This window comes from Danaus plexippus (genome assembly GCF_018135715.1).
Source record: "Danaus plexippus chromosome 9 unlocalized genomic scaffold, MEX_DaPlex mxdp_24, whole genome shotgun sequence".
Classification (NCBI taxonomy): domain Eukaryota; kingdom Metazoa; phylum Arthropoda; class Insecta; order Lepidoptera; family Nymphalidae; genus Danaus; species Danaus plexippus.
The window spans coordinates 1525396-1546873 of NW_026869847.1; the positions used below are offsets into that span (position 1 = coordinate 1525396).

The 21478-nt window shown below is 31.3% G+C and overlaps 2 protein-coding genes across 2 annotated transcripts; one reads left to right on the forward strand and one right to left on the reverse strand.

Annotated features, from left to right (window-relative positions):
* Positions 1-77: 77 nt before the first annotated feature.
* Positions 78-21233, reverse strand: LOC116767414 (SEC14-like protein 2). Its single transcript, XM_032657724.2, has 10 exons — positions 21072-21233; positions 6885-6954; positions 4401-4444; positions 3804-3924; positions 2987-3138; positions 2351-2489; positions 2077-2276; positions 1849-1994; positions 1412-1560; positions 78-864 (listed from the first exon to the last, which is right to left on the reverse strand). Exons 1-10 carry the CDS (start codon positions 21132-21134, stop codon positions 716-718), a joined length of 1233 nt encoding a protein of 410 aa, XP_032513615.2. The 5' UTR covers positions 21135-21233; the 3' UTR covers positions 78-715.
* LOC116767413 (armadillo repeat-containing protein gudu) lies at positions 7090-13911 on the forward strand. Its single transcript, XM_032657723.2, has 6 exons — positions 7090-7806; positions 7877-8183; positions 8387-8732; positions 8825-9208; positions 9728-9942; positions 13326-13911. Exons 1-6 carry the CDS (start codon positions 7208-7210, stop codon positions 13455-13457), a joined length of 1983 nt encoding a protein of 660 aa, XP_032513614.1. The 5' UTR covers positions 7090-7207; the 3' UTR covers positions 13458-13911.
* Positions 21234-21478: the final 245 nt, after the last annotated feature.

The window sequence follows — 21478 nt, forward strand, 5'->3', positions numbered from 1 at the left end:
GGCGATACTATTAAGAAAAAAAATCATATCCGACCTTGTTACTGAGAAATATTTTTTATTTTCAGTATAAATAAAACTTCTGTTGAACAGTAATAAACTTTATTACACGTCATAATGTATAAAACTTATATACTACAACAGCTAAACAGGTTGCAAAATAACGAAAATGAATTCCAACATCTTAATTATATACTTTATGTACAATACATTAAAGGTCAATATTATGTAACATTTCAAATGAAATAAGAGAAGTTAGTGACTGTAGTTAAATACAAGCTTTTTATTACATTTGTTATAGAATATACATTTTTAAAAGCTTTGTGCTGAGAAGATAATTTTAAAGCCAAATATTCAATGTCCATGCATAAAATGATAGAAAATACGATAATTGCGCCGTATATAAGACGGCCAAATAGTTTGTATAGATATATAATTATCACAGAATGCTTTGCTCTGTTGAAAACTCACATTGTTCCTGGTACATCATATAGTTGTTGGTTGTTTCATGATATATTATTCCTATAATCTAAAATGCGTTTTTACATACGTACAAATCCCTTATGCTAATATATATCACAATAGTAAGGCTTCTAATTACGTTCAAGTTTGATTCGCGCCAAATTTTGCTTGTTCGTCACAGATTATAAACATATTTTATACATCGTTACAGATAACCATAGACTATAAGACTATTATATAAAAAAATAATCATTGTTTATGTTTTCACCGCACATGTTTCAGTCGGTATTTGGTCTTCAGGCATGTCGGTCATGTTAAGATCCCTTTCGGGAACTGAGATGAGGACGTCGTAGTAAATTTTTTTGCTTCGCAGGTAAGAACTCTTATTGTCAAATATAACTGAATCTGCAAGAGATATCTTTTATAATATATATAAAGTGTAAGTTTTATAGGTTGTTTTTGTTTTTGTATTGCACTTGAAAAAACTGACTTCAAATATGGCAAAAGTCGAAAAGAATTGATAATAGCATCTCTATATTTTTCATGTCAAGTTCATACATATCAAGAAGATTATTCATTTTATTCATAAAATTAGGACGTGAAAAACAAAAATTAAACAAATATATATATATATATTACAAAAATATGACAACTACATAAAAATAAAAAATAGTCATTGAACAAAAGTAAAAAAAAAAACATATAAAATGACATATAAGTTTTCAAATACCTGTTTTAAAATAATGAATTTCAGATTTATTTCAAGATCATAAATATCACTTTTTACTCTGAATACATATAAGATTAGGTTGGTTGGTTGTATTTATTACCATATTTATATATATACCATTACCAAGGCCATACGCCTTTATCCTTGCAAAGACGTGCACACTATATTCCGCCAGTGTCGTGTGTAATGGATGATTAATAAAATATTAATATAAGGACATACATGTAGCGGGTCCTGTGACAGGCAACACTCCGACGTCCACCGGCCCTTCAGACACCTTCCTCGGTCCGTGCACCACAGACTCGTTGCCGTCTTGATCTCTTTTCTTGATCACGAACTTTATGTCATGGCTGTCCACTCCCAACTCCCATCTATATATAATTTTAACTCTTACATCGGTATTACATTTTAATGACATCCAAGTCTTTCGCGAGTATTCATTAAAATGAAAATAATGTTTTCGGATGTGCTCCCTGTTTTTTATTACTTTAAACTACATACAATTCTCATCTCGTCTGCCCGTGATCACGGTTGCTGCAAAGTAACCGAAACATCGGGAGTATGTAGTTTTAAAAATAATAAAATAACGCGTATAAATCCGAAAATATTAGTTTCGTAACGTTTTAAGTCATATTTAAACAAAAAAAATTAAATCTCACTTCAGTACACTTTCTCCGTCAGCGCACAATAGATCCACTATATGTTTATCGCCGGTTTTCACCGTCACTCTCTCATATTCCTTTTCTTTTTCGTTGACTATATTGCAGGAGTAGTATTTCTTGGGCACCTTGCCTCCGGGTTTGACCTTGAAATTAATCATCACAACATTATAAACAGATGCACATAATACAAACGATAACGTAAATTATTTTTATTTCTCCAATCACCATAGAACTGCACTTCGGATCTCCGTTCTCGTCGACCATAGTCCCACCGTAATGCATTGGTAACTGGTCCTTGTCAACCATGGCGAGCACCTGCGCTTGCCACTTCTTGGCGTCACTACCGTATATACGTATTTTGGATATCGTGTACTCGTGCATAAACTTTTTGATCACAGAAAACGCCAGGGAGAATACTTTTGGAGCTGCAATATAATATAATTGTCATAAAGTTCATCATGTATTTTCTTATGTTCTGTAAGTTCTGCATGTGTCGGACCGTTAATGATGAAGCAGGTTTTCAATATCTCGGGGTAGTTGGCCTCGTACATCTGTAGCAACGAGAACACCAACTCAGCGGCCGGCTTCCAGGCGTACTGCCGCATGTTGAAACCTTCCAGGTCGAAGAGAACGGTCATCTGTTGAGTTGTGGATTAAATGTCTGTTAAACGTTCGTTATCATAGACCAGAGGTTAGAATTTAAATTTACTAACTAGTTTTCTATTGATTAAGTAAGGAATCGAAGGTCAAGTTGACTTCGCTGATGAATGTTCCCTTACTTAAATTGGAAGATATTGAGTATCGAGACCGAACATACAATGAACATTCATATACGAAAATTATCCAGTATTTTGTATTAATATTGAACAATAATTACGAAAAAATCATCAATACATCGTCCATTTTCACAAAAACGTTATATTTTGAGTTGAGGTTTGCAAAATGTGAGGAAAGAAATATATACATCAATTCATGGACGCTTTATTTACGGTCCAAAGAAAATTATAACTTTTATAAGAAAAATAAAGTCACCACAAAAATCAGCTATAGGTGTAGCAGAGGTACATCCTTATATCCCAGAGCAGTTCAAGCAGACATATTATATATATGTTGCTTACAATGTTGATATCTTTACCTTCAGAGCGTTGGGTCCATGCGTGGAAGCCTGTTTCCGGGCGAGTGCCAGATAATTCTCGAGATGTCTTAACACCATGCGGATGACGTCAGTCCGGGACACCGCGTGCAGAAGACCCCAGATGTCCAAACCCACAAATGGTACGATTATCACTGGAATAAAATTCGTTTATTTCGATTTCTGCTTCGTCTATGAGCTCTTTTCCGTGTATATTTTAAAACTTGGACTATTTTTAGTAATGGAAGGATTTTGCTTTGAAAAAAGTTATATGACGAAAAAATTATTAATGATACCGGTTCATGCACAACTTATAAGACTGTCTTCTTATTTTTCATGTTTTCACTCAAAAACAGATTAAATAATCACAGAGTTTGCAAATAAGAGCAAACTATTATCAACAGACCTTGTTCTTTTATGGGTTCTTCTTTATATTTGTTTTGGGATATTATTATAAACGATGTGTTTTTGCCTTAAGTAATTCTGTTTATTTATGTCAATAAAATAATAGTCTACCCATTGTCTCAGTCGGAAAGGCATAACTTTTCAAGTTTATGTGGCAAGCAGTGAATTCAATATACCTTATGTTTAAATTAATTTTTATGAATGAAGATTTAAACTTTCGGGGTTTATAGCGATTTCTAGCTTTTCTAAATCATCAATCCAGTACCTACTGTTTTTATTCTGTAAAATGAATAGCCTTTTTGGTGACTTTAGTATCACGAACTAGAAAAAGCTGAATATCACAGGCTTAAAATTAAAATTGTATTATTGATAACGTCCAAAAATTCTTCAACGTCATATCAAGAGCTATACTAACGTGGTGACCCTTCCTTGTCAAAGCCGGTGGTGCCGCTGGGGAAGTGATTCTCGAGGACTTCGGGTGCCTGCCAAGACTCTAGGGTGGTGTCTATGCCCCACTTCTCCCTCCATTGCATTGACTGGATATTTATTTAACATTATCTCATCGTATAGATTTTTTGTAAAAGAATGAAGCTAAAATATGTATACCAATAACTGACTTTATATGTCATAGCAGTTAATTAAACTGTAGGTATTCGTGAAGGGTATAGCATATTGGATGGCCAGCTTACGGTTTACATAACTTTGTTAGAAGAAACACACCGACAAAGATTTATAATTCGAAGCAAAGTTTATATAGAATTTTGAGAATATTACTCATAAGGAATATTCCATATTGTTCACAGTATTTTAAATTTATTGTTGCATTATTTTACATTTTAGTGCCCATCACATATAATTTGTCACCATTACTTGCGAACCGTTGAAGGTCGTTCGTAAACATTGCAAATATATATGTAATTAACACTGTAATAAAATCGAACACTATTACAATATGGAGATTTACCCGCAACATAGTTATTGTTATAAAGTAATGTATTGTTTATATTCTTACATCTCGGAGCATTTTCTCAGCAGCTTCCGGGTTCCATTGTCTCGCTGAAATGAAATTCAAGATTTGAGTGAAAAATAATGTAGGAAAATTAACGATATTAAGTAAATGGAGGACAATCGTAATCTGCACCCTTTGTAGGATATATTTCGTTAATTAAACTTTTGATTGGAAATTCTAAAATGGTCCTGGGTTAGTTTAACGTTTCTGTTATGGGACTAGACTCGTAGAAAACAAAGTTTGCACGTTAAAATGGTTATGTCTGTCTGCAATAACTATGTTATCTGCAAATGAATATTTATAAACATTGTCAAAAATTTAATTTACACCAACAATGACATTATAGAATTTATTTTACAAATGTAGCCCGGCAACCACCGTCCCAAAATTATAGTAAAATAAATCATTTCTACCTATTGGAGACACAAAACTTTGCGCTTTGAATTTCGGTGCGATTTTATCCAGAATATTATACCAAAAGTAAGGCAAAAAATTCTAAGAAAAAAAAAACCTAAAAAAAATTCAAATAGCTATACTCGTTGGCAGTCAATGTGCTCGTATCTCGGGGGTGAGGGTTAGCTTTTGGAATAATTTTTTGTAAGCATGTTCGTATTTATAAATGGATGTCATTTTACACTGTTCAGCTTCCACTTTTTATTCTAGCCCTCAAAAGAAAAGAAAATGCAATGATCTCACTAGGGCAGAGCTACATCCCAGTTTACAGAAATACATTATAACCAGACGGAAGAGAAAATAAAGAATGCACTATAATTATCACGTCTCGCAAAGTGATAGTAGGAAATGCAGAATAAAATACGTTATAATATACGTAACAAATCCAAGAACAAACTAGTTATTTACAATACACGTTCAATGGCAATAATAATTGGTGAATTTAGTTAACCTCCTTTGTTTTGTACGTGTCTAATTTGATTGTATCATCTTTTATTTCAATATACACTGACCACCTCTATCTCTACACATATATATGCAAGTTTAAATCAATAGTTTTTATTATACATATTAAATTAAATATTCAATTATTGCTGAAATCCTTTAGAACAAGAAGTTGCACCTTAATATGTGTTTGCACTAAAAAACTATATTTTAAAAGAGCACTTCCTATATATACAATAACAGACATTAAAACTACGTGAGAAGGTATATAAATGAAAAAAGTGTTAACGCTCTGTATGTGGTGGGAATAAAAAAATACAAAGATTGCAGGTTGCGTAAAAAGGTTTTAAAGATACTATGGCAGATATTTTTATTTCATTATGTACCTATAGGGTGAAGTTAATAAAAGAGTTTCGGAGGTAAAGTTGCATGTAAACAGGAAATGTACATTTTGAAAAGTTCATAAAGTTATTCCTATATTCATTGAAATAATACTAACTTATTTAGGTGAGTATTTAGAACCGATAAGTTCAAATACTTAAAACCTTTTCAATTTTAAGATGCAATATTTCTTGTCATTTCATTCATCGACAGACTTTAATCATCTTATCGCAAGACACTAACGTTATTATGTTTTATTGTAAACTGCATTTTGTTTTCAATAGTTAATGTACTTTTGTCCTTGGCCTTTTCGTTGCACCCTGCATCTATAGTACAACTTATTTTTTTATGCTAAGGCTCATTGGCATTGGAATCGTGGCATTTTTCCAAGTTCGACGTTTTTATTCGTTGGACGAATTATAATCTTAAGTACCTACTGTGTGTGTGTGTGTGTGTACTCTTTATCTGTAATACAACTTAATGTCATATTACTTGACAATTGACATATGACAATATTGTCAACTTTGATCTCTAACTAACTGACGTCTGACGTCCATGCGTTGCGTAATATCGTATAATTATGTTTTTCTTTATTTATTGATCACCTCGTCCTGACTTGGCATGCAAAAGTCATGTATAACATGCAAATAATACCAATAACGAGATAAAAGAAATTGAAATGACCTTGATATAATTATAAAGTTATTAAATTATTTAAAAACATCAGTGCAGATGTTATATTTGCGGTACGGTTCTCATTTTTTTAACACTGAGCCGAATAATTGTGTATAAATGAACCACTAGTGTACAACTTCTTTAAGATAACACTCAATATGTCTTGTCAGATACTATACGTACATACGTACAAACAACATTTATTACATTCGAAGATTCATATCCAAATCGGTTAAAAAAACAAGCAAAAGTTCTGCTTACCTAAAAGGAAATCCTTGTTTTGTTAAAAGATAGAATAATAAAGTCAAAGAAAATCACATAGAAGTTTGAAAATATTTATTAGGTATATTTTTAGATAAAAGGAATAATCCTATTTTTTAAGTATAAAAATATTAAATGATTATGATATCAAGTCATATACAATGAAGCAATCTGCGTTTAAAGTTAAGACACAAGTTCAGACAGTTTTATTGCGTTTTTTTTTTTTTGGTGAAACAACACACGAGACAATAAAATAATTATTATAGTTTTTACCTCGCAACCATCTTAGTAGGAAGTGATCATTGTGTTCGGGCTTCAAAACATCTTTAACGCTCCTTCGAAACTGAAACAAATATCAAAAAAATGGTAAAGACTAGGAATATGCAAAAGAAACACATTAATTTAAAAAGAGAGAAAAATGTATTTCAAGAAGACGTCATGACTACATCGTTGCTAAGCAACACAAGTATTGATGAAATAACAAAATAAACTTATACCAACCAGCATTTTAGGCATTTGGACTGTTACTATTTAATTCATTAATTATATATATTATTTTTATCGTATTTTGTGTTAATTCGCGTGAGGTATCGATCATGGCTGAAGGCGATAATATATCAACGTTTAGCGCGGATGGCGGTCAGGATGCAGTTGGTCTGCCCCGCATTGTCATGGTCACTGAAGGCTCGGATACTTCAGCCTCATCACCGTCATCAACTTCCTCATCTGAAGATAATTGGGCGGACCTAATAAAATCATCAGAAATCCCCCCTGAATACTGGCACATACAGAAACTGGTGAAATATATGAAAGCAGGCAACCAAACTGCAACTATGGTGGCTCTGTCTTGTTTGAAAGACCACGATTTGACGATCGAGGTCAACCAGAGAGCTATACAGGAAATAGGTGGTTTGGAACTTTTGGTGAACTTACTGGAAACCAGAGATTTATGCTGCATCTTAGGAGGGCTGGCTGTTCTCAGAGATATTACGCCGAATATGGAAATAAGGAAGAAGGTCACTGATTTGGGTGCAATACCACTCCTGGTAGGACTGTTGTCAGATCCAGCTAGAGATGTGCAAATTCTTGCAGCTGAGACCATTGCCAACTTAGGAAGAATCCGTAAGAGTAGAAAATTTTGTAGAAAATTTGGAGGATTACCAAAATTAATAGACCTGTTGGATATTAGAGAAAGGTAAACAAAGTTATACAACGTATGAACATTTTATATAAAATATCCTTTTAAATTTTCTACTATGTTGTAGCTATCTTGTGACAGCGAAAGAAGAATTAAATCTGGATGAATTACAATTTCTGGATATAGCAAGAGCTGGAGCGAAGGCGTTGTGGTCGATGTCATCATCACAAAGAAATCGAGAGGCGATGAGGAAGTACGGCATGATACCCTTAATCGCTCGAATGCTCAAAACCATTCACTTAGACGTTGCAGTACCTGCAGTTGGACTCCTACAAATGTGCGCCAATGAAACCTCCTTCCAATTAGCTATACAGACGGAGAAGATGGTAAATGATTTGATAAAACACTTAGGGAATGAGGACAAGGACTTGAAGGTAAGTTTATGAGATATTCAAAATCAAATTCGCATGTTAACATGTGAAGACCGCAAAGGTAACAAATACCCTCTCATAATAGACACTTTATTATAAATTGACATAAAATTATCGACTTAATAGTACAAATATTAAATTTTATTTTATAACAACATTACTAATTTGCACATACTGCAGCAATTGTAATAGAATTTTATTTACAGACTTATTGCAGTCTAGCAATATATAAGTGTGCAAGTGATGCTATAACAAGAGATATGATTCGTGAAGCCGGTGGCCTTGAGCTATTAGTCGAAGCAGCACAAGATTCCACGAACAGAGCGAATAAACCACTTATGGCTGCGGTTACGGGAGCCTTATGGAAATGTGCCAATAGTGACGCAAGTGTCAAGAAATTGGACCACTTAGGGGCAGTACCCATACTTGTTAGATTACTCGACGATGAGAATGATGGAGTGCTCACGAATGTCGCTGGGGCTTTAGCAGAATGTGCTAAATATCCTCCGAACCGCGATAAAATAAGGAACGCAGGTGGAATACCCATGTTAAGTAAGTGTTATAGGTATTACTCAACATCCATCATTAAAAATGTAACATTATGGACGATTTTTCATAAAATCGTAATGATAATTTTATTACAGTACACCACTTAAATAATACCCACAAGCCGTTATTAGAAAATGTGCCATTAGTTCTGATGGAGTGCGCCAAAGAAAATAATTGTATGATGCAAATCGACGAGTTAGACGGGGTGAGGCTTATTTGGTCGCTGCTCAAAAACGATTCAAAAAAGGTTCAAACAAACGCAGCGTTAGCTTTGAGTCCTTGTGTACAAAACGCGTCTGACTCCGGTGAAATGGTCAGATCCTTTGTCGGAGCTTTAGAACTGACCGTCGACTTGCTGGACTCTGACGACCATAACGTTCTATCGGCGGTGTGTGCCGCAATAGCAACTATCGCCCGCGATCACGAGAACCTGGCCGTAATCTCTGACCACGGTGTCGTAGCGAAACTGTCGAAACTCGGTAAGTGCTCGGTACTTAGCAACATAATAAGCGAGTAAAGATTATGAAAGTGCAGTATATTAAACAGCTATATAAGACACGTTAGAGCTTCGTACACATTATATACTATTTTATTTTTAAATAGTTGTTACAAAATGCAACAAGTGTTTACACCTTACACAAACATTACCCTTGAAAGATTTACAAATGAGTAATTGAAAGGGAATTCATTTGAAACCATCTCAATGTGCTTTTAAATGGAACCTTCAAAGTTATAATGAAGTTCATCCTTTATTGAAACATAATAAAGGTCTTAAATTTTCAATGAAAAGTAGTCGTGAGAGATTGTATTAGTATTAGGTAACCCATGTAATTTTTAACCAAGAAAATACTTATAAATATAACGCAAGCAAGTTACTTATATTGAAATTAAATTTAAGTAAGTAAGGTACAGTCGGTATGAACGTTAAATAAAGACAATGAAGGTCTCCCGTGTCTATCAAATTTTATTTAATTGAATATGTTTAATTTTTATTACAGTGAGTACAACAGACGACCATCTGCGTGCTAACCTTGGTGTGGCGATCGCGTATTGTTGCGACTGGGCGCAGAACCGTCAAGAATTTGGTAAACGTGGAGCAATCACGCCTCTGGTTAATTACATGACTTCAAGAGATCCGAGCGTTCATAGAGCGACGGCATTGGCTCTGTATCATCTGTCCTTCTACTCGATAAACTGTGTGACAATGCATGCGGTGAGTTCATTATCTGGAGTATTCTGACACACGGGTCGGAAAGGTTCCATTATATTACGAAAATTGTGGCAAAGCTTTATGCTAATTCGAGATTCATGATTTCTTTCAATTGGTTTAACGAATAATATCTCCAAATTAACCGGCATTCAAATATAGTAAAGAAATATAGTTTTCATCTTTATTTATTATTTTGGAATAGATAATGGGTAAGCTGAAAAATTATATAAGTTCGTAAGTGTATATAAAATGTTTACTATTTCAAATAAGTTAAACTGACTTTGTATCTATTAGTGTGCTTTGAATTGTAATATGGTATACTCCATAATAATATACAAGTTCAGATTTTAGTTTAGTGCAAGCGAAGTCGAAGGTAAAATAAATTGTTTGCATACATAAACAAAATGCCCTCTAAATCTTTATTGGAAAGTTTTTAATTATATTGAATATTCATAATGACTTTCGATCTTCGCAAAAAAAAAACTCAACACGTACGTCATGCTTCAAATGTTTACGACTAATTTAACCAACACATCCATTTGGGAACAAAAGATATTTTATATTCTACGAGCGCATCCTCATTGTTATGGGGACACGACTTGTATAATTATTTGTCACAGCCATTGGTGTTACAAATGACGGAAGATGTCATAGTTTTGAAATCATTGTTTTCTTGGCAAGAGTTCTAGTCGTCTGCTTGGAAACCGATAGATTAGTTACGATTCGAACTTCGAGCCATAACTATTTCATAATAACGTTACGCAAGGTCCGTCATGACAGTATGCTTGCACTCAACTGTTCAAATTGCTGACCAAAGCCAACGGAAAGTCATCGTCAAGAGCAAAATTGCATATTATATAAATACGTTGCTTATGAATATTACCTTAATTATTTTTCTTTGAACGCCTCTATAATATAAAATGGAAGTAGGCATAAACTACATGTATATTGTATGTAAATTTAACGAGTAATGAATGCAACGAATGGTTTGTTTTCTTATACTTAAGAATATCAATTTGTTTCGAGCGGAATATAAAGTATAAATATTGCTAACACAACATCCTGACGATTCTGTAAATATTTTTATGTATTTTTTTAATACTATTTAGTTCACATATGTCTTCTTAATTTTTTGGTTCGACGTTTTTATAACGAAATTGAAAATAGTATAAGGTCTCAGTGGATAATACTCGAAAAAGAAAAACTATACAACTTGGCTAACTTAGCAATTAAAGGATTTTTTTATTCCTCGAGACTATAATACGGGAAATCCATTTTATTAAAATACAGGTATATATTAAGAGTTATTATCATACCTTACTTCACCAGTCCGTGACAGTGACTCAGTGTTATTATATTTTAGTGTTATAATAAATTAAATCTCATGTATTAGACCGTGTGTACAATTGTGTTCGAAATGTCAGCCAAATCTTTTTTTGTGTAAAAGAGGGCAAATGAGCAGACGGCCTACCTGATGGAGGTAGTTACCGTCGGCCATGGACATCCGCACATAGTTTCGCGGATCCGTTGCCACCCTTGATTGGGGAATAGGGAGAGGAAAGAGTGGGAAAAAGGAAAAGGGCAACCGCCTCTCTCACTCATAGGACGAAACGTAGCCATTAAAGACTACTTCACGCCGATCTTCTGTGAGAGGGTGGTACTTCCCCAGTCGAGCCAGCCCATATCCGAGCTGCAGTAACTTGACCACAGCTAGGCTCTACCACCTTGAATTGATCTGACAACCAGTAGTGATAAAAATGAAAAGGAACAATATAATGTATGTCTTAGATAAAACTGTGCTACACATAAATATTTATAGTTATTCATACTTTTCTTAACACCTTACAGATGTTTACTTTGGTCTCTGTGAAGGTCACCTGCCAGGTGATTCGTGTAACACTCCTTTTTTGATTTTATTGTAAACGTTCAGAAATTAATTCAACTTAAAACGAGATCCGGCTCGTTTAATCGCTATAATTTACGTTCAACAATAAAGCTTTTTATAATTTAAATGATGAATAAATAAACTTTATATTCAAAATCCATTGCACGTATAATTACTTATGAGCGTTTAAAATTTTATACACCAAGGACCTCGTCCTAGTCTCGTTTGGTTGTAGTTTTGAAAGATAATAACCTTCCTTTGGAAATTCTTTAAATGGTATAAGTTACGAATATTTCATTTTAATGGTTAATTTAAATGACGTTTGTTTAATGTAAAGAAGTAAATAAGTGAATAAATAATAATATAACTAAGATGGAGCATTGTTATTTAATATTTAGGTAATGTTGCAAAAGTAACGTACTGGTTTATTTTCAATTATGCTATTAGGGTTTATATAAATACATTCAGTAAAATATATTTTTGATTTGAAGCTAATTTAACATATTGTTACTCTGTTTTGATAATTTCATTAGTTATATTTTATGAGTGCATACAAAACATGCAACTGTGATTATAGTTACAATCGCAATTGATTTTCCTTAATTACGAGAAAAAGGTAATCGAGATAAATAAAATTAAAAGTACAATGAATAAAGAAAATAAAACCTGTTTCGTTGACCCCGCAATATAAATTATAAACACTGTGAGCGTCGAATGCACGCGTTAATATTTTTTTGCTTTATCTAAAAATGTCGGCGTAAGAATCTTTTAATCATGTACAGATTATTATCTTAATTCCCTTTGACAGTTCTAACACAGGTAGGATACCTCGGTGTCCTTAATCCAAGTTTGCAAAGTCCGACTACATACGGAGTGTTGGCAGTTTTATAAATCTCCGTACGTTGGTGTTAATGTAGATTAGTGAATTAGAAATGGGAAAGGCCTAGTATGTAATGTGACTATTCAAACTTGTGCTAAGCATATCGGATAGTGTTGCCAATATAAACTCTACACTCCTACTATGTTCGTAGCCCGTTTTCACACGGGAGGCGACATTCAAGTATGAACAATAAACAATAGATGGCGTTTTTTAAAGACACATTATTAAATACCAGGGTTAGTATCAATAAAGATCTATGAATAATTTAACCATACATTGATAATGTTAAGAAACGTTGAGATACATTTATATCAACTGTGTAGCATGTATATTTAGTCATACTGTGTACCTAAAACCTAACTCTTCTACTTATATAAGTGGGTGTATAAATATGATAAATTATTACATATTTTATATTGTCTAGATGTCTGTGTGATTTATTTTGTTTTCAAAACAACTTCTTATGTATCTATGTTTAATAGAAAAGCAACACCAGCTACTTATTACATGTAATCATTGTCTTCCACAGATTATATGTTGTCCGAGAGAAATGAGTTCTTTATAATGAGGTAGTACAAAATATTATGTTTTAAATTAATAGCTAAATTATTTTCTCCGCAGGCGGGTGTAGTGCAGTTCCTCCTAGAAACTATTGGTTCTAAAGATCCAATTTTGCAAGAGGCGTCTGCTGGCTGTCTTTGTAACATTCGGAAACTGGCACTTGCGACTGAGAAAATTAAGTTGAAGCAATAGTGACTTAACGTTAATAAATGGCTGTAAAAACATTTACTAACAAAAAATCCATTGTTAAATGTTAATATTTTTAAACTGTTCTCACTTAACCTAATGGCATTTTGATGACGATCCGAACAATAGTATTATGAAATTACAAGTAAAAAATCTCCGACTACCTGACAGAGGTCAAGTTTAACGCGATGTTTGTTATGTTATGCCGTTCTGTCGCGGTCTCATTTGTTTACATATTTAAAATATATATTTTTTGCCATGAAATACAAATACATGAAAATGTTACATATAAAAAGTCATGATTGTGATTAAAGGCAATGAAAATTGCAGTTACATAGGCTGCAAGCTGGAGTGTTAGATGTTTGATTGCGCAAGCGCATTGCAAGCGCCGTGCCTTGACCTTCTTGCTGCGTTTTGTAAGACATTCGATTAATAAACATTTGAAATTAAACATACTATAGTAAGTTGCACGGATTTTTACCCCGTTATAAACGTTATATGTATATTTACACGTATATATTATGTATTCTACATCCTGTCAGATTGTACACAGTTACTTTCGTCCCGGTGGCTAGAATGTTTCAGGGTAATTTAAAATATTTTATAAAAAGAAATTGCTGATTGTCAACGAAACTGGAGTATGTTAAAAATATAAAAAATGTAGACAGGAACTGCTTTTGTTTAAAAAATTATTTCGTGAGATAAGTTTATAGCTAAGTTAAGAACCGGACTACTTGTTTGCTGTTTTTCAATAAGTAGCTCCTTTGATTATATTTTTATAAACAGTACAGCTGTTAGTAGGGCTAACTTTAGATGTTTTGAAAAGTAAATTAACATCTAAATGTACAAATACGGAATTAGAAAGTTGACTGTGAATTCCATTTATATAAATAAATTCATAAATATTATAAAAGTTAACTAGCGATTAATAAAAAAACTACACTAATAGTGGAAAAAAACTCAGCCTACATTAATGAGTAACGACTTGGCGGGAAACATAATCGCGTTGTCAACTAGGGCATTCGCATCGCATAGTTTGACAGGAATTTAATTATTCGGTTTTTGTGAATTGTTGAAAAATGACAAAAGAAATATTTAAAAAAGCATTCCACTATTGTTATCGTTGCTGCTGGTGCGAAGGATTTACGTAAACAAGAAGATTTCAAGTTCTAAAAAACTAATTACGGTTTTCATAAATTATTACACCTAAAATAATATGAAGTTAGCGAAAAAGTTGCCATATTCCAATCTTTTTAAAGGACGTTTAAAGTTTCATAATATCTTTTGGATATCATTTTGTTACTTGTCATGTTTGTAGCTTATGACATAGTGATCTTTTAAAATGATATAACAATGCACTTTGCGTTATGCGCGCTGGACCCTTTAAAGTTCTGCGATTGTTGTTCGACCGCATTATTAACATTTATTTAAGAGTTCATTTTATATTTGCTAAAGGTTATATTATGCGTTATATATAATGTTTTTTATGCATAATATATACGGTAAATTATACACTGAGCATAATTATCAAACGCAATGCTTGAGTTTTATACGAAATGAATACGACTGGTTTTGGCTGTGATACGTATTAATTATTTGCTTAAAGAATAGCTTAAGGAATTCCGGGTACATTAAATGTTAACATCAAAAAAATAAACATCGTTAAAAAAAAAATGTTACCTTCAATGTTAAAAATTGCGTTTCTATCATACTATTAAGATGATAAAATAAAGTAGTTGTTGTCATTAGTTATGATAATTAATTCTGTTAAAACTGGTTTGGATATATCTTTACCCGTATTAAATTTATTTTTCTGTTGACAAGTGATCGTCGGAGACCTAATAATTAATAAATATCTGTGACAGGGATGATAATAGAGTATGTAGTGCAGATTAATAATTCCAAAATTCTATATTCGAACCAAAAATTGGACAGATTTTTTTTTGTATATTCCGTATTATCTTTTTTTTATGTGATTACTTAAGATGCGTAATACTATAATGTACAACGACCTTTAAATGCAAAACTGTTTGCGCTATCTATGCAGTGTGAAAAGATGCTTCGGTTTACGCATGTAGGTCATAAAAAATATTTAAATATTTACATGTCGTCTAATAAAACAGAACTGCAGCTCTTTTTTTTTTAATACAATGAGACAATGGAACAGTAGTATGATATTAATTATTATAGTAGAAAAAAATAAGCATGTCGAACTTTTTTTATGCTGTGGCTTCGTCCGCACTGGAGTCGTAGAATATTATGCCAAAGTCAACGTTTTTATTTGTTGGACGAATTATATTCTTGATAAAGGAACTTTAAAATTAATTCTGAATTATTTACATTTGTTTCTGAATGTCAACATCTAGACATATATGTCTAAATGGCGACTATATTTGTGAGTTTTAAAATCGCTTGAGTGGTTTTATGATAAAAGAATAGAGCTTGAGACGAGTGAAATTTATTATGACGAAAGTTTTTACCTGTTTATCAATACACTAAAATACATAGAAAAACGTGGCTCCTATAGCGGTTTTAAAGAGCAGGCACATTATATGTAAGATAGGCACATAAAAAAATTCTTTATTTGAATCAAAAATAGAACAACATAATTATACAATACATCGCTCACCATAGAAATGACTTAGATTATGTTTATAAAGTTATTGATATATTAAGATGTACAGTTATATTTTTAGTTTTCAGCCATTAAGATAAAAATCTTGACGAAATATACAACGGGAATATATAATAAGGCACACTGTTCGAAATAACTTGCCATACATAAAATATTTAAAGTTATTCTAATTTTAACGCTAAGACTTCACTAGCTATCATCGGATGCTGTCCTCGTAATAATTTCCGTTAAAGCTTTATAAACAACTTTCCCTCTACCAAAATAACAACAGTGAGGGACCGAGCTAGCTACAGATTATACCTTGATATGTAGTGGACAAATTTTTAAAAATTTGGTGCGATATAAATCTATGAATTGTGATAGGCGTTAAGCCTACGATTTATCTTATATGAAGTGAAATTAAATAATAGTCTTGATAAAGAAATTGGTTTTTGTAATAATAATATTGCCAGATGATTATCTTATTAATAATAAATTTAAATAGTTTCTATCGTACTTTCAGATTTCGCGTATTTGTCAACATTAGGTTTTGCAATATGCTATCATTGACAGTTTGTCCTTCGCTGTTAAATTGACTAATGTGAGGATTTTTTCTGCTCGCAGTACTCAAGATTATAATTCGTCCGACAAATAAAAACGTTGAATTGGCAAAATATTCCACGATTCCAGTGCGAATGAAGCCTTAGCATAAAAAAGTGTGGATTTTTTTAAAGAAAGTATAATATAAAATATGTCCCAGATTTATTTATATAAACAATTTAATTATAAAATTAAAAAAAAAATGCTAAAATCAATGTTTAAAATTTTTTCTCATAAACATAATTAACACTTGATGAGTAATTCGGATTAAGTTTAAAAGTTTATAATAAATTTTCGTTCTTCTCTGACGGGATGTCGATTGTCGTGTTTCTGATAAAATATGCAATTTCAATTATCACATGCATGTGAAAATAACATTGCATCAGAAAGACTTCACATAAACATTGTTACGTACATAGTAAACGTAAATCATTCAAAACATTTTAAATTATAAGAATAATTAATGATAAATTTGACGTATTTATATTCTATAATATTTTTTTTTATTTAAATGAAACTAATATTTTTCGGATAAACTACACGGATTTTATTATTTAAAAACTACATAATCCCGACGTTTCCGTTACTTTTCAGCAACCGTGATCACGGGCAGACGAGATGTGAATGTCTGTCGGTTGGTCCTTGTTGTATTATATTTTACCTGTTTCACCCATTCACATATAAATTAATTACGTCCGACTCGAAATATATTACTTTATTTTAAAATATATCAGTTACTCCAATGATCGTAAATTGTAAATGAATATGGTTATTTAATATTTTATAATTTATATGCAATACAGCATTCGTCCCATCCGTGTGAAACCGCCTTAATAGTATACAAACATTGCTTTTGTGTGAACAGTCTCTCTGAATTCTTGACCTCGAAATCGTCTGCACTTGGCCCACATAAAACTGGTCACTTAGAATCAGGTTGTCAAAACTGAGACGATTCTAGAACCTATTAAAATATTTACGTGAGCCATTATTAAATATAATTTATTTTTAACTTAAATAAAATGGGAAAACGATTGAAATATCATTTAATTTCAAACACTATTATCTTTTTTAATTAAAAATATTCCACCGACCTTGGAACGGTAAAATAAACATAAGTAATAGTTGTTCTCGATTACGAAAAAGATGTCTTTGTATTCGTCATGGTTACAGGTATTGCACTCTGCTGTATTTTGTTTTGTTAAGAGACGGAAAGAAGTGCTAATTAGAGATGTTATGCCGGTTTTTGAAGCACTATTCCATGACGAGAATAGTTTCCGCAAAAAGCAATTTCTTAATTGAGTCAGGCACTCGTTATTATGTATTAAGTTTTATAAAATCAATACCACGGTTATACTAAATACAGTGAAAATACAAATACATGTGAGACAGACACTTCTGTATTGGTAATGTTCCGTTTTAGCCATAAAATATTATTTACCGGAAGCCTTAATATGGAAAAATATACCTGCATATCCTTATTAGGTAAATATGTATTTTTATTTAAAATGAAACATATATATTCTCATAATTAAATACGCTTAATGTTTATGTAATATAAAAAAATACATAATTTAAAAAGATTTTTTATTCGCTTAACTAATTTTTTTAAATTGAGACATAAAAAACCTCTTTGTGATATATTTATATGTTAGGTTAACACTAAATAATGTGTATCACGGTAGTAGACGTAAAATTTAAAGAGGTTGATTAAAAATTTGCAACATTTTTAATAAACGCCTGCTTAATGAAGGTGGTATGCAATTTGTAAATGTGCAAGAGCATTCTTATAAAAAGTTAAAAAATGTAATAACTATGAAGCAAACTAGGTACACTCATAGGTTTCATTATAAGTTGTTGTGAATAACAAAATAACAGTTGTAACTTAATTGTTATGCAATCAATTAAATTATAGATAAATTCTATCTATTTTAATTATCTGTTAAATGTCATAGATAACAATAATATAATCATTAGGTATATTTTACTTTAAAATGCTTAGTTATAAAAAAAAATGGGTATTTATATTTTAATATTATATATATTCATTGTTTAAAATGCACATATATATACAAAAATATTATATAATTTACATTCCATTCATAAATTAATAAAATTCGTCTTTAGAATTAAGTATGAACAACACGGATTCTTGCCTCGCATTTTATGAAACTGTACACACTAGAAAGTAATTTGCAAGCATGCGTGTACACTATGGTGCGTGTATATTTCACAACTATAAAATAATATTAATATTGAATGGGATAACAGATATTGTTATCGTGTGTTAAAACAATCTAAAAAATAAGGCCATGGTTTGTTGAATGTTAACGAATAATAACTAATTCTTATATCGGATTAAGATAACAATTGTGTTATGATTACGTGATTTTTTTTATAATAATAAAGTCATCACCTGAGAGTCTTCTAGATTCACAAAATGAGTTTTTAAACAGATTATTTAGTAATTTAGTATGAATACAAGAAGCATTGATGACGTAAAGATAATTTTTTAATTTACCTAATATTTTTGTTCAGTTTAAGTTGATAGAATACTTTTTGAATAATTTTTGTTAGGTTAATATTTATTTTATTTTTTTGTAATTTGATTCATAGTTTACTGAGCAACTTGAACCTGTTTTTGTGAATCAAATCCAACCAATATTAGAAAGTTTATACAGGTAATTAATTGTTACGTTTAAACATCTGACGGACTAATTTGTTAAAAAAAAATCTGGTAAGTTTCTTTTTATTTTATAATAAAACATAGGTAATTATAATAGATAATTTTATCATAAATCATAGGTAATTATACTTATCTATATAAGCAATCTCATAAATCGTCTGTTATAATGGTACACCGTATTTTTACCGTAAGCAAAAGTAATATTGAAAGGACTGTTACTAGAATTGAATAAGATAATAGAGATATTTAATACGACTACTTGTTTAATTAATGTTTAAATTAACTTGTAATAATTTTTGATCAACTTCAAAAAAGGAGGAGTTCATCAATTCGTCTGTATTTTTATATTACGCCCGTGATCAATTCTTTTTTTTTTTGATTTTACAATTTAAATTCTAAAAAAGGTACCATGAACAGGATGATCTATAAAACCTCTTAATTCTTTTATACATATAAGATAATTTTAATTTTATTTAATTTCTACATAAACGGACATGTTATTACGTCGTGTTCACATTATCTAAGATTACTCAGAAAATTGCTCTTTTTGTACATATCATTAGAATAGCGCGGAAGTGTCACGAGAAAATGGAAAGTCACTTTAACTATTTCTTGCGCACGTTGTTGCAACGGTGAAGACATAGAGAAATACTATTTACTTTTTCTAAACAAAGTTATATATTCCTATTAAAATTTACTGCGATCAGAATTTACAAAACTTTATTTATCAATAAAAAGGTTTTATAACTAATGAATAATATTCGTACAGATTAAAAATATATCAATACAAGCAACAATTTAGAGATATACTAAGACCAATTTCTATTATTTTGACTTTCGGTTGACAAATTAGGAAATCGTTGCCTTGTATTGTGGTGGACAATGTTTTCGGCAAGTAATTGCGAAGTTGGAACTGTGTTGCAATTTTAAATAACAAAACAATCACGTACCAAACATACTGTAACCAATAAATTTAAAGAAATTAATAACCTCTCGTCGTAGCTGATATTTTTTTTTGGCCAAAGTGGAACTTCTTGAATGAACAAACAAAAATTTTTCATCTATATTTATGCATATTTTATATAATATACATATATATATATTTTTCAATATAAAACTTGAATATTCTTTTTTGTTCTATAGCTTTCGATAAATTATTGTTTTATCTTAGAATATTTATTTTATATTTTAGTATTATATTCGCTTGCATTCGCAAAACTTGTTTTAAGGCTGAAGAATTTCAACCAAAATTAATTTATCTAATATAAGTTATTACCTTGTGTAAATTTGATTAAAGTAGAATTCTAGGTTTTTTATTTTTGTATTTCGAAAACCAGTTGAACCGCGTAGCATACATATTTCTGAGTTGATCACAGTTGAAGTATGCTTTGAAATAAAAAGGAACAACACAATACTAAAGAGGTAAAGATTGTCCACAATTTTTAAGTTTAAGTTTAAATTATATGATATAGATATAGATGCATTTTTAATATTTTTTTATCTATTTGTCTTCTAACCAAAACGCACTACTGACGGTCAGTCGTACTTAAAATAATAATAATAAAATAAATAAATTAGTTATTTCTATATAGTCAATCAAATTTGTGTTATACATATCACAAATAAAATATAGATTCAAACTTGTCTTGAATGTTTACTCCGGAAACCATATTGTTTTGCGTGAACGATAAGATTGAATAATAGTAATAAATGGAAATCATACCTTCATTAGCGCGAACCGCTGGTCATCATCAATTCCAACGACTGTATTAGAAATGGGTGCCATTTTCAGATTTTATTTACCGATAAATGCACAACGAGAAAACAAACTGACGTGCAATCCCCGCGAGCGCTGAAATACTAATGTTGTCAGTTGTTCTGTCCGGTTTCATTGACTTCGAATGATATTTTGCTGACTCAAACTCTAGTGTTGTGCCATTAGAAACTTTATTCCCTCAAGATAAAGTGTATTACGCAATTATTATAAATTCTTAGTTTGCGCTTGCGTTAATACAACATTGATCAATGACATGCGCAGAAATTTCTGCGTTCACCCTTTAAAAGTTGAGTATTTATTAGAACTTTAAGATATTACATATAAGATGAAATATATTCCTCTGTATATAGTAA

Coding starts and splice junctions, on each gene's coding strand:
- LOC116767414 (XM_032657724.2), bottom strand. CDS start 21,134: ATGGCACCCATTTCTAATACAGTCGTTGGAATTGATGATGACCAGCGG. Junction 3,925..4,400: donor CTGAGAAAATGCTCCGAGAT/GTAAGAATATAA, acceptor ATAAATATCCAG/TCAATGCAATGGAGGGAGAA. Junction 1,561..1,848: donor GACGGAGAAAGTGTACTGAA/GTGAGATTTAAT, acceptor AATTATATATAG/ATGGGAGTTGGGAGTGGACA.
- LOC116767413 (XM_032657723.2), top strand. CDS start 7,208: ATGGCTGAAGGCGATAATATATCAACGTTTAGCGCGGATGGCGGTCAG. Junction 7,807..7,876: donor CTGTTGGATATTAGAGAAAG/GTAAACAAAGTT, acceptor ACTATGTTGTAG/CTATCTTGTGACAGCGAAAG. Junction 9,209..9,727: donor AGCGAAACTGTCGAAACTCG/GTAAGTGCTCGG, acceptor TTTTTATTACAG/TGAGTACAACAGACGACCAT.